Here is an 18077-nt window from a genome sequence, read left to right as displayed (position 1 = left end):
CTTAAGTAAGCATTTCACTCTTAGTCTATATGACATTTGATTTGATACTCAACCACATACACCCACATTATACAGATACTTAACCACATACACAGTATACATGCACACACACGTTATAAACACACACACACACACACTCTACAGAGGTACCATAAGTGTGTGGTGACAGTCGAGACAGATGACTTCATAGTTATGTCCATGTCCAGGGGCTGGATCCCAAAGCATCTCTTCTGACGACTCTGTTACTAAGCCCTATCTCACACAGCTGGGTGACGGCAGAACTACACACACGCACCTGACAGGGTCGGCCAACACGTTGTCAGATTCTCCTCTCTGCTAGAAACATATACACCTCCTGGTGCGCTCACCCCTACAAACACACACACAGTCAATATACTGTACAGAACCACATAAACACACACTCAATATATTTATAAGACACACAATCATGCAGAAGCACACATAAAGAATTACACAAACACAGAGTTTCATACCAGTGTGTATGGTCAGTTCCTCCACAGCTTTCCACACCATGTTCTGTGACGGAGTTAACTCTGACCCTGTACTTCCTGAACCCCTCCAGTCCGCCAATCACAGTCTACCTGGAACTGCTGGCCACGCCCATTCTCAACTCCTGGCCTGAAGCTACATCCCCCCAGCAAACCAGGAAGCCCCACTGCACAGCATGCTGGGAGTCTAGGGCCGTCCAGCTTACTGTGATCTGACTGGCTGTCACATTGCAAATGGTGATGTCCGAGGGGGAAGGGGCCGTGTGTGAGTGATGTGCGTGTTCCCAAGGGTTCAAGCGGCCCCAGTGAGGTGAGAGGCTCTGAGGGACAGAGAGTAGACCTTCCCTGGGGACAGACCTGGCACCTTCAGCCCTCTGGACAATAGGGACACTGGGACACGACCTGCACTTCTCTTCTCCCTTTCTTTCTCCTCTTCCCCATTTTCTTCCCCTTCCTCCTGATCTTTGTATTGGACATAGAGCTGGGAGGCGTGTTGGGAGTTTAGGAACGTGATGTCACTCCAGTGGATATCTGCTTTTCTCTCTGTTACGTCCAGCAGGTCAAAGGTGAACAAACGAGGGAGGAGAGGGACTGAGAGCGACAGAGAGAGAGAAAGAGAGACAGAGAGAGATATAGTTAAAGTGTGTCTGGCAGTGCTAAAGAGGTATTGGGGTGTATACTTACTTGGGTTTTGACTGTATTAATGCATACTTTCCCAGTGACAGATAAAGGGTAAAAGGATGTGGCAGAAGAACGGCGTAAGAAAGTAGCCGGGTCCAGTAGAGTTCTTCTGCAGGGCAAAACAGTCTGTCTGATTGGCTGGTAGCGATGATGATATCATAGCACTAGTCATGTTGTAGGAGGAGCCATCGGACGAGTGGGGCCACCTCTTATCCTGTGAAGAGAAACAACAACAAAAAAACATTTTGTGTGTGTTCGTGTCAGACAGACACGCTAAGAATGCCCCAGTCATCAGTTTTAAATCACAGACTAACACGCTCCTCTGTAAGGAGGAAACTAGTGTGTCTGCCTGTTTAGAAAAGCAAACACCATTCATGCTAATACAGCCCATTTCTCTCACTCACACGCTTATCTGTGTGTGTTACCTTTCTGTCATTGAGAGCGGTCCAGAGCAGTAGCAGGTTGTTATGTGTGGTCAGGTGAGAGGAAAGGAGGAGGAGGTCTGTCTCTGTTTTAACGTCTACCAGGTGACCTCCTGAAGCCACGCCCATACAGGTTTGCTGGGTGTCGCCCCATGACAGGCTCTGCCTACTTACACTATAGCTGTCATGCCCTGACCTTAGAGATCCTTTTTATGTCTCTATTTTGGTTTGGTCAGGGCGTGAGTTGGGGTGGGTATTCTATGTTCTATGTTGTGTATTTCTTTGTCTTTGGCCGGGTGTGGTTCTCAATCAGAGGCAGCTGTCTATCGTTGTCTCTAATTGAGAACCATACTTAGGCTGCCCTTTTCCCACCTGTGTTTGTGGGAGGTTAACTTTGTTTGATGGCACATAGCCTTAAGCTTCACGGTTTGTTTTGGTATTGTTTATTGTTTTGTTGGCAACATCTACTATTAAAAGTATGTACGCTCACCACGCTGCACCTTGGTCCTCTTCTTACGACAGCCATGACAATAGCAGCTCCTTCCACTCGCCAGCCAACCAATAGGACACTGGGCTGAGGAGAGACAATAGTCAACTCAGACATATAGCAGTCAACGTTAATTACATCTATGTGTGTTGTTCTTTTTTTCATAGTTCTTGCCTCTTGCCTAAATAGCAGGAAGAAGATTATACAGTCAACCCCCTTGGCAGTTCTTGACTATGGTGACACCATTTACCAGATTGCAGCAGACACTACAGTCGTGGCCAAAAGTTTTGAGAATGGCACAAATATTAATTTTCACAAAGTCTGCTGCCTCAGTTTGTATGATGGCAATTTGCATATACTCCAGAATGTTATGAAGAGTGAGCAGATGAATTGCAATTAATTGCAAAGTCCTTCTTTGCCATGCAAATTAACTGAATCCCCAAAAAACATTTCCACTGCATTTCAGTCCTGCCACAAAAGGACCAGCTGACATCATGTCAGTGATTCTCTCGCTAACACAGGTGTGAGTGTTGACGAGGACAAGGCTGGAGATCACGCTGTCATGCTGATTGAGTTCAAATAACAGACTGGAAGCTTCAAAAGGAGGGTGGTGCTTGGAATCATTGTTCTTCCTCTGTCAACCACGGTTACCTGCAAGGAAACACGTGCCGTCATCATTGCTTTGCACAAAAAGGGCTTCACAGGCAAGAATATTGCTGCCAGTAAGATTGCACCTAAATCAACAATTTATTGGATCATCAAGAACTTCAAGGAGAGTGGTTCAATTGTTGTGAAGAAGGCTTCAGGGCGCTCAAGAAAGTCCAGCAAGCGCCAGGACCGTCTCCTAAAGTTGCTTCAGCTGCGGGATCGGGTCACCACCAGTACAGAGCTTGCTCAGGAATGGCAGCAGGCAGGTGTGAGTGCATCTGCACGCACAGTGAGGCGAATACTTTTTTGGAGGATGAGGGCAGCAAAGAAGCCACTTCTCTCCAGGAAAAACTTCAGGGACAGACTGATATTCTGCAAAAGGTACAGGGATTGGACTGCTGAGGACTGGGGTAAAGTCATTTTCTCTGATGAATCCCTTTTCCGATTGTTTGGGGCATCCGGAAAAAAGCTTGTCCGGAGAAGACAAGGTGAGCGCTACCATCAGTCCTGTGTCATGCCAACAGTAAAGCATCCTGAGACCATTCATGTGTGGGTTTGCTTGTCAGCCATGGGAGTGGGCTCACTCACAATTTTGCCTAAGAACACAGCCATGAATAAAGAATGGTACCAACACATCCTCCGAGAGCAACTTCTCCCAACCATCCAGGAACAGTTTGGTGACGAACAATGCCTTTTCCAGCATGATGAAGCACCTTGCCATTTGGCAAAAGTGATAACTAAGTGGGAACAAAACATCGATATTTTGGGTCCATGGCCAGGAAACTCCCCAGACCTTAATCCCATTGAGAATTTGTGGTCAATCCTCAAGAGGTGGGTGGACAAACAAAAACCCACAAATTCTGACAAACTCCAAGCATTGATTATGCAAGAATGGGCTGCAATCAGTCAGGATGTGGTCCAGAAGTTAATTGACAGCATGCCAGGGCAGATTGCAGAGGTCTTGAAAAAGAAGGGTCAACACTGCAAATATTGACTCTTTGCATCCACTTCATGTAATTGTCAATAAAAGCCTTTGACGCTTATGAAATTCTTGTAATTATACTTCAGTATTCCATAGTAACATCTGACAAAAATATCTAAAGACACTGAAGCAGCAAACTTTGTGGAAATGAATATTTGTGTCATTCTCAAACCTTTTGGCCACGACTGTACTCTTACACCTTCAGCCATCAACCTATACACAAAACTCATCCTCCTAAAACTTGAAAACATTTTACAGGACAGTACTCATCCCCTTCACTTAAAATTCAGTCACAGCAGCAGCCGGACAAGGGGAAAGAGACTTCTTCAAAAGAAAATCAAAACAGATAAATATGGGGACTGGTTTATTCTGACAGCCATTAGACTGTATAATAGATAGTCTGTTGGTCCTTCGTGTACACAGTATATTACACTTTCATTTTAAATGTGGAGTTATAGCACTTTGACTGAATTCTATTGTGTCGTTTTTGTGTTGTCATGTTTTATCTACTGCCTTTTCAAGCACATGACCAAATGAGTTTCCCCCTGGTCGGATAATAAAGTTGATCTGAATCTGAATCTGGTTGGCTGGTCCTCATTAAAGTCTCGTAGATCACTTCATTACTCCCGTTTTGTTTACAAAGCTCTACTACACAAGCTTCCAACTCACCTAAGTTCACGATTAAAATATGAGATACCAAACCCGTTAACAAGGTTGGTTAACTCTTGAGGTTCCTCGGGTCTCCAACAACTAGGTAAATCCGCTTCTAGTTTTAAAGCACCTCATTGCTGGCACCAACTACAAAATACATTACGATTGGATGTTCTGGTGTTGCTCGAGCAATTTCAAATACTGATTGGGATCCTTCTTATTGAGGAATTGTCACGTTCCTGACCTGTTTTCTGTTGTTTTGTATGTGTTTAATTGGTCAGGGCGTGAGTTGGGGTGGGTAGTCTATGTTATGTGTTTTCTATGTTGGGTTAATGGTTTGCCTGGTATGGTTCTCAATTAGAGGCAGGTGTGTGTCGTTTCCTCTGATTGAGAGCCATATTAAGGTAGGTTGTTCTCACTGTTTGTTTGTGGGTGATTGTTCCTGTGTCTGTGTATACCACATGGGACTGTTTCGTTTGTTCGTTCATTTTAGGTAGTCTGTTCCTGTTCGTGCGTTCTTCGTCTATATGTAAGTTTGTTTGTTTCAGGTCTGTTGCCTTCGTTTATTGTTTTGTAGTTTGTTCTAGTGTTTTGTCAGTGTTTCGTCTGTTAAATAAATTCAGTATGTATTCATCACCCGCTGCGCCTTGGTCCGTTCAATCACCACAAGACGAACGTTACAGAATCACCCACCAAACCCGGATCAAGCAGCGGGTTAACGGGCAACAGCGACAGCAGCAGTGGTTCAAGGAGGAATGGACATGGGAGGAGATTCTGGACGGAGAAGGACCCTGGGCAGAGCCAGAGGAGTGTCGCCGCCCAAAAGCGGAGCTGGAGGCATCTAAAGCGGAGAGGCGGCATTATGAGGCGCTAGCAAGGCAGAGCGGCTGGAAGCCCGAGAGGCTCACCCAAAAATTTCTTGGGGGGGGGCTAAAGGGTAGTGTGGCGAGGGCAGGTAGGAAACCTGCGCCCACTTCCCATGCTTACCGTGGAGAGCGAGAGTACGGGCAGACACCGTGTTACGCAGTAGAGCGCATGGTGTCTCCTGTACGTGTTCATAGCCCGGTGCGGGTTATTCCACCTCCCCGCACTAGCCGGGCTAGATTGAGCATTGAGCCAAGTGCCATGAAGCCGGCTCTACATATCTGGCCTCCAGTACGTCTCCTCGGGCCGGTGTACATGGCACCAGCCTTACGCATGGTGTCCCCGGTTCGCCAACACAGCCCAGTGCGGGTTATTCCACCTCCCCGCACTGGACGGGCTACGGGGAGCATTCAACCAGGTAAGGTTGGGCAGGCTCAGTGCTCAAGGGAGCCAGTACGCCTGCACGGTCCGGTATATCCGGCGCCACCTTCCCGCCCCAGCCCAGTACCTCCAGTTCCAGCACCCCACACTCGCCTTATGGTGCGTGGCCCCAGCCCAGTACCACCAGTGCCTACACCACGCACCAGGCTTCCAGTGCGTCTCCAGAGCCCTGTTCCTCCTCCACGCACTCTCCCTGTGGTGCGTGTCTCCAGGCCAGTGCCTCCAGTTCCGGCACCACGCACCAAGCCTCCTGTGCGTCCTCAGAGCCCTGTACGCACTGTTCCTTCTCCCCGCACTCGCCCTGAGGTGCGTGCCCTCAGCCCGGTACCACCAGTGCCGGTACCACGCACCAGGCCTATAGTGCGCATCGAGAGTCCAGTGTGCCCTGTTCCTGCTCCCCGCACTAGCCTTGAGGTGCGTGTCTCCAGTCCGGTACCACCAGTTCCGGCACCACGCACCAGGCCTACTGTGCGCCTCAGCGGGTCAGAGCTGCCTGCCTGCCCAGCGCCGTCTGAACTGCCTGCGCTGCTCGTCTGCTCAACGCCGCCTGCACTGCTCGTCTGCCCAGCGCCGTCTGAGCCATCCGTCTGCCCAGCGCCGTCTGAGCCATCCGTCTGCCCAGCGCCGTCTGAGCCATCCGTCTGCCTAGCGCCATCTGAGCCATCCGTCTGCCCAGCGCCGTCTGAGCCATCTGTCTGCCCAGCGCCATCTGAGTCATCCGTCTGCCACGAGCCATTAGAGCCGCCCGTCTGTCCCGAGCCATTAGAGCCGTCCGTCAGTCAGGAGCCGCTAGAGCCGTCCGTCAGTCAGGAGCTGCCAGAGCCGCCAGCCAGTCAGGAGCTGCCAGAGCCGCCAGCCAGTCAGGAGCTGCCAGAGACGCCAGCCAGTCAGGAGCTGCCAGAGACGCCAGCCAGTCAGGAGCTGCCAGAGACGCCAGCCAGTCAGGAGCTGCCAGAGACGCCAGCCAGTCAGGAGCTGCCAGAGCCGCCAGCCAGTCAGGAGCTGCCAGAGCCGCCAGCCAGTCAGGAGCTGCCAGAGCCGCCAGCCAGTCAGGAGCTGCCAGAGCTGCCCTACAGTCATGAGCTGCCCTATAGTCATGAGCTGCCCTCCAGTCATGAGCTGCCCTCCAGTCATGAGCTGCCCTCCAGTCATGAGCTGCCCTCCAGTCATGAGCTGCCCTCCAGTCATGAGCTGCCCTACAGTCCGGAGCTGCCATTCAGTCCGGAGCTGCCATTCAGTCCGGAGCTGCCATTCGTCCTGAGTTGTCCCTCTGTCCTGAGCTACTTCTTTGTCCTGCGCTACCTCTTTGTCCTGAGCTACCTCTCTGTCCTGAGTTGTCTCCTCTATTTTAGAGGGGCGTTGGTGAAGGTTCCTGGACCATGGTCGGGGGCGAGGGTCGCCACTCAAAGGACGCTAAGGAGGGGGACAAAGACAGTGGTGGAGTGGTGTCCTCGTCCACCGCCGGAGCCGCCACCGCGGACAGATGCCCACCCAGACCCTCCCCTTGAGTTTTAGGGGTGCGCCCGGAGTTCGCACCTTGAGGGGGGGGTTCTGTCACGTTCCTGACCTGTTTTCTGTTGTTTTGTATGTGTTTAATTGGTCAGGGCGTGAGTTGGGGTGGGTAGTCTATGTTATGTGTTTTCTATGTTGGGTTAATGGTTTGCCTGGTATGGTTCTCAATTAGAGGCAGGTGTGTGTCGTTTCCTCTGATTGAGAGCCATATTAAGGTAGGTTGTTCTCACTGTTTGTTTGTGGGTGATTGTTCCTGTGTCTGTGTATACCACATGGGACTGTTTCGTTTGTTCGTTCATTTTAGGTAGTCTGTTCCTGTTCGTGCGTTCTTCGTCTATATGTAAGTTTGTTTGTTTCAGGTCTGTTGCCTTCGTTTATTGTTTTGTAGTTTGTTCTAGTGTTTTGTCAGTGTTTCGTCTGTTAAATAAATTCAGTATGTATTCATCACCCGCTGCGCCTTGGTCCGTTCAATCACCACAAGACGAACGTTACAGGAATGCAATTGTTTTTCTTGAATATTTATGTTGCATTTTACTTGTTTTATATTGTATTAGATTAGTGATTTTGTCTCATGAAATTGTATATGCAGAGTCCTGGTCTCAATGTTGACTCCCAGCTTAAATAAAGGGAAAAAATATAAAAATATACCTGTCTCCATGATGGTGTGTAGTCTCCGGGTGATGCTGTAGTGTGCTCCAGGCTCCAGGCCTCTCACTGCGTACGAGGAGTTGTGTGTGTGGTCAGTGTGTGTGTGTGTTCAGTGTGTGTGTGTTTGGTGTGCATGGTTGTGAAGACTGAGGGCAGTGAGGGTCTGTTGGTTCTGTAGGCTGCAGGATAGCAAAGCACTGGTGGTGGTCACCTCGACAAGGAGAGAGGAGAGGGGGACAGGAGCTACACAGTGCACACATAAACAAACACAAACACAAATGCACGCACGCACGCACGCACACACACACACACACACACACACACACACACACACACACACACACACACACACACACACACACACACACACACACACACACACACACACACACATGAACCTGTTACAACTGCACAAGTCTAATTGTGAAACAGTAAACCATTCCTTTTCATCCATTATCTGTTAAATTCTGTTTTATAACAGGACCATAGAGGTCAGGGGTCAAGGTTAGGTTCACCAATATGAAAGGTCTTAGTCTCCAGTGTGGCGTTTTTTTTATAGCATTCAGTGTGATGTCACTTTCTACTGGCTCCTCAGCCAATTGCAGCAGCAGCCTGCAGTCAGGCGAACACTCAGAGCGGCCAATAGGATCAAGCCACAACTGAAGGGGCGGGGACAGAGAGTGGTTTAGTGGTTGCGATATGTTTGTGGTTGTCCGGTGGTTGTGTGGTCAGACCGTGAGGTGGGTGATGGTTGTATGGAGGTTGTGTGGTGGGTGGATTCTGACCGTGAGGTTGTGTGCTGTTCTATAGGAGATAGTGTAGCAGTCTGGATCCTGACCGGAGGGGAAGAGGCCAAACATAACCTCAACAACCACGACCGCCGGCTCGGAGCACTGGACACAAGAGAGACTGACCACCTGGAAAGAGAGGGAGAGTGAGAGGGAAAAAAGAGAGACGTTCTATACATAGACATTCTATAAATCGCTCAGACTATAAGTGTCACATTTGAAACTTTGACAGACTGTTAAATGAGTGTTGTGATAGATAACTGTTTCACCTAAAACTAATAGCTAGAAACTGTGTGCAGCCACACACGCACCTTTCCATCCATGGGGAAGCCTGGTCATCTCATCAGTGCACAACAGGAGTGGCATGCACTATCCTCTAAAGATAGTACCACAACATGCATACATCCAATATCAATATGGCTTTGGAATCAGAAAACCTGGCTGTTTGGATATCTCATCTATGTACCGAAGAGCGAGGTAACTACACGTCCAGTGGCTTCAGTGAGGACTGAGGTTGTCAGAGCTCTGTATAAGAGGAGGAGGAGTGTAATCACAGCTGAACTGTACCAAGGAGTCCTCCCCAGTGACGCAACACAACTTTGAATTTAGCGCTCCACAGCAGCTTTCCGAGAAGCAGAGCCTCGTGTGAAGACACGCACAGTGCAATTCAATCAGTGTGTGTCGTTAAGCCCAATTTTTTCTGCCCTGCCGCCTTTTCCGCTTTGTTGGGATAAGAGCCGGTTACTATGACAACCAGGCTTGCAGCCACACAGAGAGCAACTCCCGAGGAGAGAGGGAGAAAGAGAGGGAGAGAGAAGGATATAGGGAGAAAGAACAGGGTGAAAGTAAAGAAATTAAAGTCGACCAGATAGACAACATTCCATACATCTCAGTCTCTTTGCAGATTCATTCTCTAGTGCATTCAGGACCACTCTCTCTTTCTCACACAGACACACACACACACCCAATGTTCAGTCGATTAATTTCTGGGCTGTATTGATGCAGTGATTTGCTAACCAACTCCACTGCTGTGTGGCAGATCAAAACAGTCTGTGTGTGTATGAGAGAGAGTGAGTGTGCACACCCAGAGAGCTGAACAGCGAGTAGTTGGAATGTGAGCTAGTGGTCTGTGGAGAATGAGAAAAAAATGAATAATTTACTGATCAATTACTAATCAATGACGGATCAATGTGGTTTCCTACCTCTTCAATACTTCACTTCTTCCTGGTCACTGGTGTTTTACTGATGACGAAGTGTCATTAACATGGTTTAATTACATGGTAATTATACACTGAGTGTACAAAACATTTGGAACACCTGCTCTTTCCATGACATAGACTGACCAGGTGAATCCAGGTGAAAACTATGATCCCTTATTTATGTCACTTGTTAAATCCACTTCAGAGGAGAAGAGGAGACAGGTTAAAGAATGATTTTTAAGCCTTGACACTATTGAGACATGGATTGTGTATGTGTGCCATTCAGAGGGTGAATGGGCAAGACAAAGATTTAAGTGCCTTTGAACGGAGTATGGTAGTAGGTGCCAGCTGGTTTGAGTGTGTCAAGAACTGCAACACTGCTGGATTTTTCACACTCAACAGTTTCCTGTGTGTATCAACAATGGTCTACCACCCAAGGGATATCCAGCCAACTTGACAAAACTGTGGGAAGCATTGGAGTCAACATGGGCCAGCATCCCTGTGGAACGCTTTCGACACCTTGTAGAGTCCATGAATTGAGGCTGTTCTGAGGGCAAAGGGGGGCGCAACTCAATATTAGGAAGGTGCTTCTAATGTTTTGTACACTCAAGTGTATATACACACACATTGTTACACAGACTCCCACACAATAATTACACACTACCAGGCCAGAGAAACACAAACACACGTCAGCACTGAACACACTGAGTCAGCAGGGGAGTGTGTGTGTGTGGAGGAGGAGGATGGAACGTTTTTCATTCATGCAAAAAAACACCAACCAGTCAGTCAGACACTGTTGAGTGTTTTATTGTTCTATTCTGACTGGTAACATCTGTGTGATGGCAACAGCACATTCTGTATGATTACTGGCACAATGCTTCATAATAAACAACACAGCACATACTGTATGATTACTGGCACAATGCTTCATAATAAACAACACAGCACATTCTGTATGATTACTGGCACAATGCTTCATAATAAACAACACAGCACATACTGTATGATTACTGGCACAATGCTTCATACTTTTGTATAAAAGCTTTACATTTGTAATGAATGTTTTTTGTTCTACGACAAATATTAGCGGCATATTAAACATTTCAGTCATCAGGAGAGAACTAGATCACTGACGTACTAAATCAGCGTAGTCCTGTCAGCTGGGACCAACTGATCTGAACATTATAAAGCGAGAGAGGACTAGCTAGTGTTACACACGAGGAGGAGCAGGCTACAGCAGTACAGATAGGACTAGTGTTATCATAATACAGCAGGAACAGGTTACAGCCCTACACATCTGACCACTACACATCTGTAATGACAGGGTCACTACAACAGGCCAGCATACACCCTTCAACAACAGACTGAAGGAAGACTAAAGAACTCGCCTACCTGGACGCTTGACCTGTCTGACCTCTAACCTCTGTTCCATCCTCCGTCCAACCTACTGTTTACCATACTGGAGCTCACATCGACTTGATCAGGGTAGATAGAATTTCGTTTTACGTTAAAAAAGACTGTAAAATCACAAGGAATTCATCTAAAAATGAGTTTAGTTTAGGAAATGTTTCCAAGTATTCCCACAAAAAAAAAAAAAAACATCTCAATGTATGAAATTATTGTTATTTTCAAAAACCATTTATTTTTTGGCTTAGTTGTGGTCAATTTGCAGTGTAACTAATCAAAAGAGAACCATCACGCTCTCCCAGAAGCTTGGCTGGTGCATAAAACCTATGAATTCAGACAAACAAAGAGGTGTAATGGGTTCACACTCAAAAATATGTTGCATAAAGCTTACTTCATTATTCAATGTGTTACATGTTTTTACTGCACCAGGGATAGCGTACACAGATGTTTCGTCTTTACAGCCTTCTTCAGTGTGTAGGTACCTGTGTACAGTGTACAAATTATTATAATTATTTTCCATGCCCCCGACCATCCTCTCCGATAAAAATTGTCCTGCGACTGAATCTAGTTGCCTAGCCCTGGATTACAGTAGATCTCTTTAGTTCCATAGGCAGGAGCAGTCTAAAGGTTCCTGGAAGCTGTAGTCCACCAGAGTAGCATTGCGTGAGCAGTAGAGGGTGACGGAGCGTGTTTGTAGTCCACTCTCTCTGCAGCACTTACAGAAGCGGGCGTGGCTGTTGATGTTGAAGTTAAAGATGGTGGCAGACGGACACTTCCCATCACACGAATACACTGTCAACTGAGAGAGAGAGAGAGAGAGAGAGAAAGAGAGAGGGGCGGTAAAATATTATACTCCATAAAAAAAACGGTCTTATTGCTACTGTCTCTCTCTTACCGGTGCGTTGCTCCTGCAGTCGTCTTTTCTGATGGTGGTTCGGATCGCTACACGCTTACACGTCTTACCGTCCTCCTTACCTAAACACACACGCACACAGAGAAAACGCTGAGATACACGCAAGCACACACACAGCTTTCACCCCCAGAGTCCTGTCATTCACACAGTAAAAGGCCTATTGAGCAGGACTCTTTTGCCTAGCAGCGGGGGCTCAGTTTAATTGACAGCCAGCTGACTGGGGGGCAGTTCTCATGCCAGAGACCCAGCTCCCATTGGCCACTGGCCTGAACTTAAACTCACTCTAGCCAATCGGGGGTAAGCCACAGGGGGCAGAGGGGCGGGGGATGATGGAATGTTGAGCGGTAGCAACATGGCGTCCAGCTCTACACTTGGTCAAACTCTCTGTATATGTGAAGGAATGGGGATGATTCTTACTCACATAGAGGATTCAGCACAGCAATAACATGTTGACACATTGGAATGGGGTTTTGTCCTGAGGAATGTTAGGTGAACCTTGACCTGTAGTTTATATGTATGGTGTGGTAGGGTTAGGACTAGACAAACACACACGGTGATAGGTGAAGGATGAGAGGTCGTGGTACCTGTGTCACAATTAGTACTACCTGTGAGGGTTATGGGGTGAGAGGTTAAAGATGAAAGGTGAGAGGTCGTGGTACCTTTGTCACAGTTAGTACTACCAGTGGGGGTTACGGGGTTAACGGTAAACGGTATAACACCGACTCCAGAACCTGGGAGCAGCGGCAGGAACAACAACGTCAGGAGAACGATAGGAGAACACACAGGTTAACGTTGGTTTAGAACACATTGAAAACACACAGAGGAATCAGCGCAGTGGCATGCACAGCCATGGGAGCCAGACAATGTTCTCTGAGACTGGGGAAGACAGCCAGATGGCCAAACACTCAGGATTACTACACGCTGATGCACCAAGGCTCATTCTCATTGGCCAAACTAAACACCAAGCATCACCATTGGCCAAAATGTAACAAAAACAAGCATTCCCATTGGCCAAACTGGTAGAGCAGGCAAGCGGACAAGGAGGCAGAGCTGCTGTATTACTGGGAGAGCAGACTGGATCTGTGTTCTTCACCTTTACATGCACAATTTGTGTTTAATGGGACAGTTCACCAGTGGTGTAAAGTACTAAAGTAAAAATATTTTAAAGTACTACTTAAGTAGTACTTTAAAATAAGTACTACTTATTTATATTTTTGACAACTTTTACTTTTACTTCACTACATTCCTAAAGAAATAATGTAGTTTTTATTCCATACATTTTACCTGACTTCCAAAAGTACTTAATTTTGACCGCTTAGCAGGACAGGAAAATGGCCCAATTCACGCACTTATCAAGACAACACATGATCATCCCTTCTGTCTCTGATCTGGCAGACTCACTAAAAACAAATGCATCTTTTATAAATGATGTCTCAGTGTTGGAGTATGCCTCTGGCTATCCATACACTTTAAAAACAAGAAAATGGTGCCATATACTTTGCTTAAAAGAAGGAATTGGAAATTATTTATACTTCTGATACTTAAGTATATTTAGAACCAAATACTTTAAAACTTTTACTCGAGTAGTATTTTACTGGGTGAATTTAACTTTTACTTTAGTAACTTTCTATTAAGGTATCTATACTTTTACTCAAGTATGACAAATGGATACTTTTTCCACCACTGCAGTTCACTTAAAATACAAACTGCCTTCCTCTTATGGACATCTAGAAAGTACTTTAAGGATTTAGAGAGTCTGTTTAGCTACAGTTTATCATTAGCATCATTGAGTGTAAAAGAAAATTTGAGTGGTAGGACGGACCACTGTTTGCATGCTGTTAATCTCCAGATAACTGTGGGTTATGATAATTTATCCACGAAATAAAAATATTTTCCAATCAACAGTAAAATCTTTTTTCAATATTATCATGACAGTGTATCAGGACCATCAGGCAGCTCTAGGACCACCCCTACAGCAGAGGCTGATGGGTAGTGTAGTGATTCATGCTGGTTGTTGCCAGCCAACCACAAGCTTTTACTCTGCTTTACGCTGCTACAGGCCACACCCCCCAACCAGTCAGCCAATAAGCCCAACCGTTGCCAGGCAACGCCCTGCCCACCCCTGTGATTGACAGCTGAAAGCATATGAGAAGCAAATGTGATCGGTCACTTACACGTTCTGCAACAGCCGTCCACATAGCTCTGGACCACGCCCCCATTCTGCAATGATTGAAGAAAGGTTACAGACAGACCTCATTATGTGTGAATGTTAGTGTGTGTGTGTGTGTGTGTGTGTACCTGAGTGCACTCTGTGTCGTTGAAGGGGGGGCAGACCACCCCTGAGGCCAGCACCACGGTTCCCCCTGCCGTCTCCACACAGTCGTACCGTGTACAGTTATCCACCCAGGAGCTCCCCGCCTGTTCACACACACACACACCGTCAACGTTATCCATCCAGGATTTTCCTGTGTGTTAGGTAGATTATTTGTGTCTGTTTGGCAGTATTAGGCTGTGTGTGTGTGTGTGAGTGTGTGTGTGTGTGTGTGTTCTCACAGTGAAGACCTCAGTGGTTCTGTTGTGGATGTTGAAGGAACAGGAGACGTTCTTACAGGAGCCACAGCACACCTGAGGATCTGATGATGCTACGTAAAGCTGGTGCTGAGAGGTGGGGGGGAGGTCAGAAGGGGGGAGAAGTCAGAAGGGGGGAGAAGTCAGAAGAGAGGGGAGAAGTCAGAAGGGGGGGAAATCAGAAGGGGGGAGAAGTCAGAGGAGGGGAGAAGTCAGAAGGTGGGGGAGAAGTCAGAGGAGGGGTTGAAGTCAGAAGGGGGGGAGAAATCAGAAGGGGGGAGAAGTCAGAAGGAGGGGGCGAAGTAAGAGGAGGGGAGAAGTCAGAAGGGGGGAGTCAGAAGGGGGGGAGTCAGACGGGGGGGAGGAGTCAGAAAGGAGGGGGGGGAGAAGTCAGAAGGGTTTACGTAACTCTGATCAGGATGGAAGTTTGGAGTGTGTGTGAGAGAGAGGGAGAGAGACATACCGGGCCACACTTCCGAGAGCAGTTGACAGCGGACACGTCCATGGCGTAGTATCCGGTGTGTGTGTCACGGTGTGTCAGACAGTGAACGGTGTAACACAGCTCTCCTTCATAGTACTGAATCAGGCTCTGCCCTGGCCCCAGCACCGTGACTCCCTGGAACACACACACCTCTGCCTTCTCTACACACAGAGGTCAGGGGTCAGGGGTTAGTAGCCTAGGGTGTGTCTGTGCATAGTGTGTGTGTATGTGTGTGTACTTACTGCAGGTGTAGCGGGGGCAGCCACAGATGCTTCTGCTGTCTGGAACCTCCACCTGTACCTCCCCCTGAGAGACCAGAGAAGTTACTATGACACACACAAAAACACACACACATGCACGCATGCACATTGCACACACAAACAGGAATATTCCTGAAGTTGACTGACTCACCACCTGACAGACTGGGAGAGAGCTGTCCTCACACTGGCATTCTGAAAGAAGAAGAGAGACTTTGTTTACTACAGACCTGGAGGCCTAGAACCATGCTCTGTTTGGACTACAAGATTTTTCAAAGACACAGTTCTGGGCATGATGGTATGTGTGTGCATTTAGATGTGTGTGTGCAACTATTGCCTGTGCAAAAATTTGTGTTTGTGTGTGTGTGTGTACCACAGCGGTGGTCGGGGCAGCAGTGTCCAGGGTGGGTGGTTTGAACCATAGACAGGCCAGGAGAGCAGGTCAGAGACGACTCAGGACACAGGTTCACATCACACACTGCATGCAAGAGAACACTGCTGTAAACATCAACCCTGTGTATGTGTACATGTATGTGTGTGTCTGTACAGCTTGTATAGTGTGTAGAGTATAATGTGTGTGTGTTACCACAGTGGTATTGAGGGCAGCAGCTGTTGGTGGTGTTTAGATTCACAGCTAATATCTCGCCATCGGAACAGGCCGGCACGGGCTCGATACATGACTCACACACTGCAGAGAGAAGACACACACACCATTGGCCACTGACTGTTTTTGGGTCGGTCCTCTACTTAAGGGCAACTTCTACCCAAAGTCCAGCTACAGTAATGTTGGACGGAGACGGTCGACCCAGGAAGCAGTAGAAGGTCTGACCTTACCACACAGGAAGGAGTAACAGCAGGAGCTGTCCTCACGGACCTCCACGAGGAACTGATCTTCTCTGCAGTCAGGGGCGGTGACGGGGGGACAGGCATGGGGTTCGCACTCTGAGACAGACCAATCACAGGACTCAGTTATTAAACCACACCTAACAATACCAGTGAATGATTAAAGCTATTACCTTTTGGTTCAGTACCTACCACAACGGTACTCTGGGCAGCAGGACAAGGCACTGTAACCAATCACCAGTCGGTTCCCATTTTCACAGGGCGGAGCCTCACTCTCACAGATGGTCAGATTACACTCTGAGAGAGAGAGAGAGAGAGAGAGAGAGAGAGAGAGAGAGAGAGAGAGAGAGAGAGAGAGAGAGAGAGAGAGAAAGAGAGAGAGAGAGAGAGAGAGAGAGAGAGAGAGAGAGAGAGAGAGAGAGAGAGACCCACCCTCTTCAACATACATATCAACAAATTGGCGAGGGCACTAGAACAGTCTACTGCACCCGGCCTCACCCTACTAGAATCTGAAGTAAAATGTCTACTGTTTGCTGATGATCTGGTGCTTCTGTCCCCAACCAAAAAGGGCCTACAGCAGCACCTAGATATTATGCATAGATTCTGTCAGACCTGGGCCTGACAGAAAATCTCAGTAAGACAGAAATAATGGTGTTCCAAAAAAGGTCCAGTCGCCAGGACCACAAATACAAATTCCATCTTGACACCGTTGTCCTAGAGCACACAAAAAACTATACATACCTCTGCCTAAACATCAGCGCTGCAGGTAACTTCCACAAAGCTGTGAACGATCTGAGAGACAAGGCAAGGGGCTCCCGAGTGGCGCAGCGGTCTTAGGCACTGCATCTCAGCGCTAGAGGCGTCACTACAGACACCCTGGTTTGAATCAAGGCTGTCTCACAACTGGCCGTGATTGGGAGTCCCATAGGGCGGCGCACAATTGGCCCAGCGTTGTCCGGGTTTGGCCGGTGTAGGCCATCATTGTAAATAAGAATTTGTTCTTAACTGACTTGCCTAGTTAAATAAAGGTTAAATAAAAAAAGAATAGCATTCTATGCCATCAAAAGGAACATAACATTTGACATACCAATTAGGATCTGGCTAAAAATACCAACCAAGAATTCACAACATGGGACAAATACCAAAAATATCCTCCGTGTACAACGTAAAACACCAAATAATGCATGCAGAGCAGAATTAGGCCGATACCCGCTAATTATCAAAATCCAGAAAAGAGCTGTTAAATTCTACAACCACCTAAAAGGAAGCAATTCCCAAACCTTCCATAACAAAGCCATCCCCTACAGAGAAATAAACCTGGAGAAGAGCCCCCTAAGCAAGCTGGTCCTGGGGCTCTGTTCACAAACAGACCCCACAGAGCCCCAGGACAGCAACACATTTAGACCCAACCAAATCATGAAAAAACAAAAAGATAATTACTTGACACATTGGAAAGAATTAACAAAAAAACTGCGCAAACTAGAATGCTATTTGGCCCTAAACAGAGAGTACACAGTGGCAGAATACCTGACCACTGTGACTGACCCAAACTTAAGGAAAGCTTTGACTATGTACAGACTCAGTGAGCATAGCCTTGCTATTGAGAAAGGTCGCCGTAGGCAGACCTGGCTCCCAAGAGAAGACAGGCTATGTGCACACTGCCCACAAAATGAGGTGGAAACTGAGCTGCACTTCCTAACCTCCTGCCAAATGTATAACCATATTAGAGACACATATTTCACTCAGATTACACAGACCCACCGAGAATTTGAAAAC

At 47.4% G+C, this 18077-nt stretch overlaps 1 protein-coding gene across 1 annotated transcript in view; it reads right to left on the bottom strand.

Moving 5' to 3' along the window:
• Positions 1-11837: 11837 nt before the first annotated feature.
• The window catches only part of LOC120053235 (otogelin-like protein), a 44866-nt gene continuing 38626 nt past the window's right edge, over positions 11838-18077 (bottom strand). The window contains exons 40-51 of the mRNA XM_039000381.1: positions 16494-16598; positions 16293-16400; positions 16045-16146; positions 15832-15936; positions 15613-15653; positions 15444-15507; positions 15184-15362; positions 14706-14810; positions 14451-14570; positions 14327-14372; positions 12135-12214; positions 11838-12038 (exon numbers count right to left, since the gene is read on the bottom strand). Coding sequence (XP_038856309.1) covers positions 11838-12038; positions 12135-12214; positions 14327-14372; positions 14451-14570; positions 14706-14810; positions 15184-15362; positions 15444-15507; positions 15613-15653; positions 15832-15936; positions 16045-16146; positions 16293-16400; positions 16494-16598 — 1256 coding nt within the window. The remainder of the gene's footprint in view (positions 12039-12134; positions 12215-14326; positions 14373-14450; positions 14571-14705; positions 14811-15183; positions 15363-15443; positions 15508-15612; positions 15654-15831; positions 15937-16044; positions 16147-16292; positions 16401-16493; positions 16599-18077) is intronic.

This window comes from Salvelinus namaycush, chromosome 9 (assembly GCF_016432855.1).
Source record: "Salvelinus namaycush isolate Seneca chromosome 9, SaNama_1.0, whole genome shotgun sequence".
NCBI lineage: Eukaryota > Metazoa > Chordata > Actinopteri > Salmoniformes > Salmonidae > Salvelinus > Salvelinus namaycush.
The sequence above is the reverse complement of the archived record's forward strand: the minus strand, read 5'-3'. Positions and strand labels throughout refer to the sequence as shown.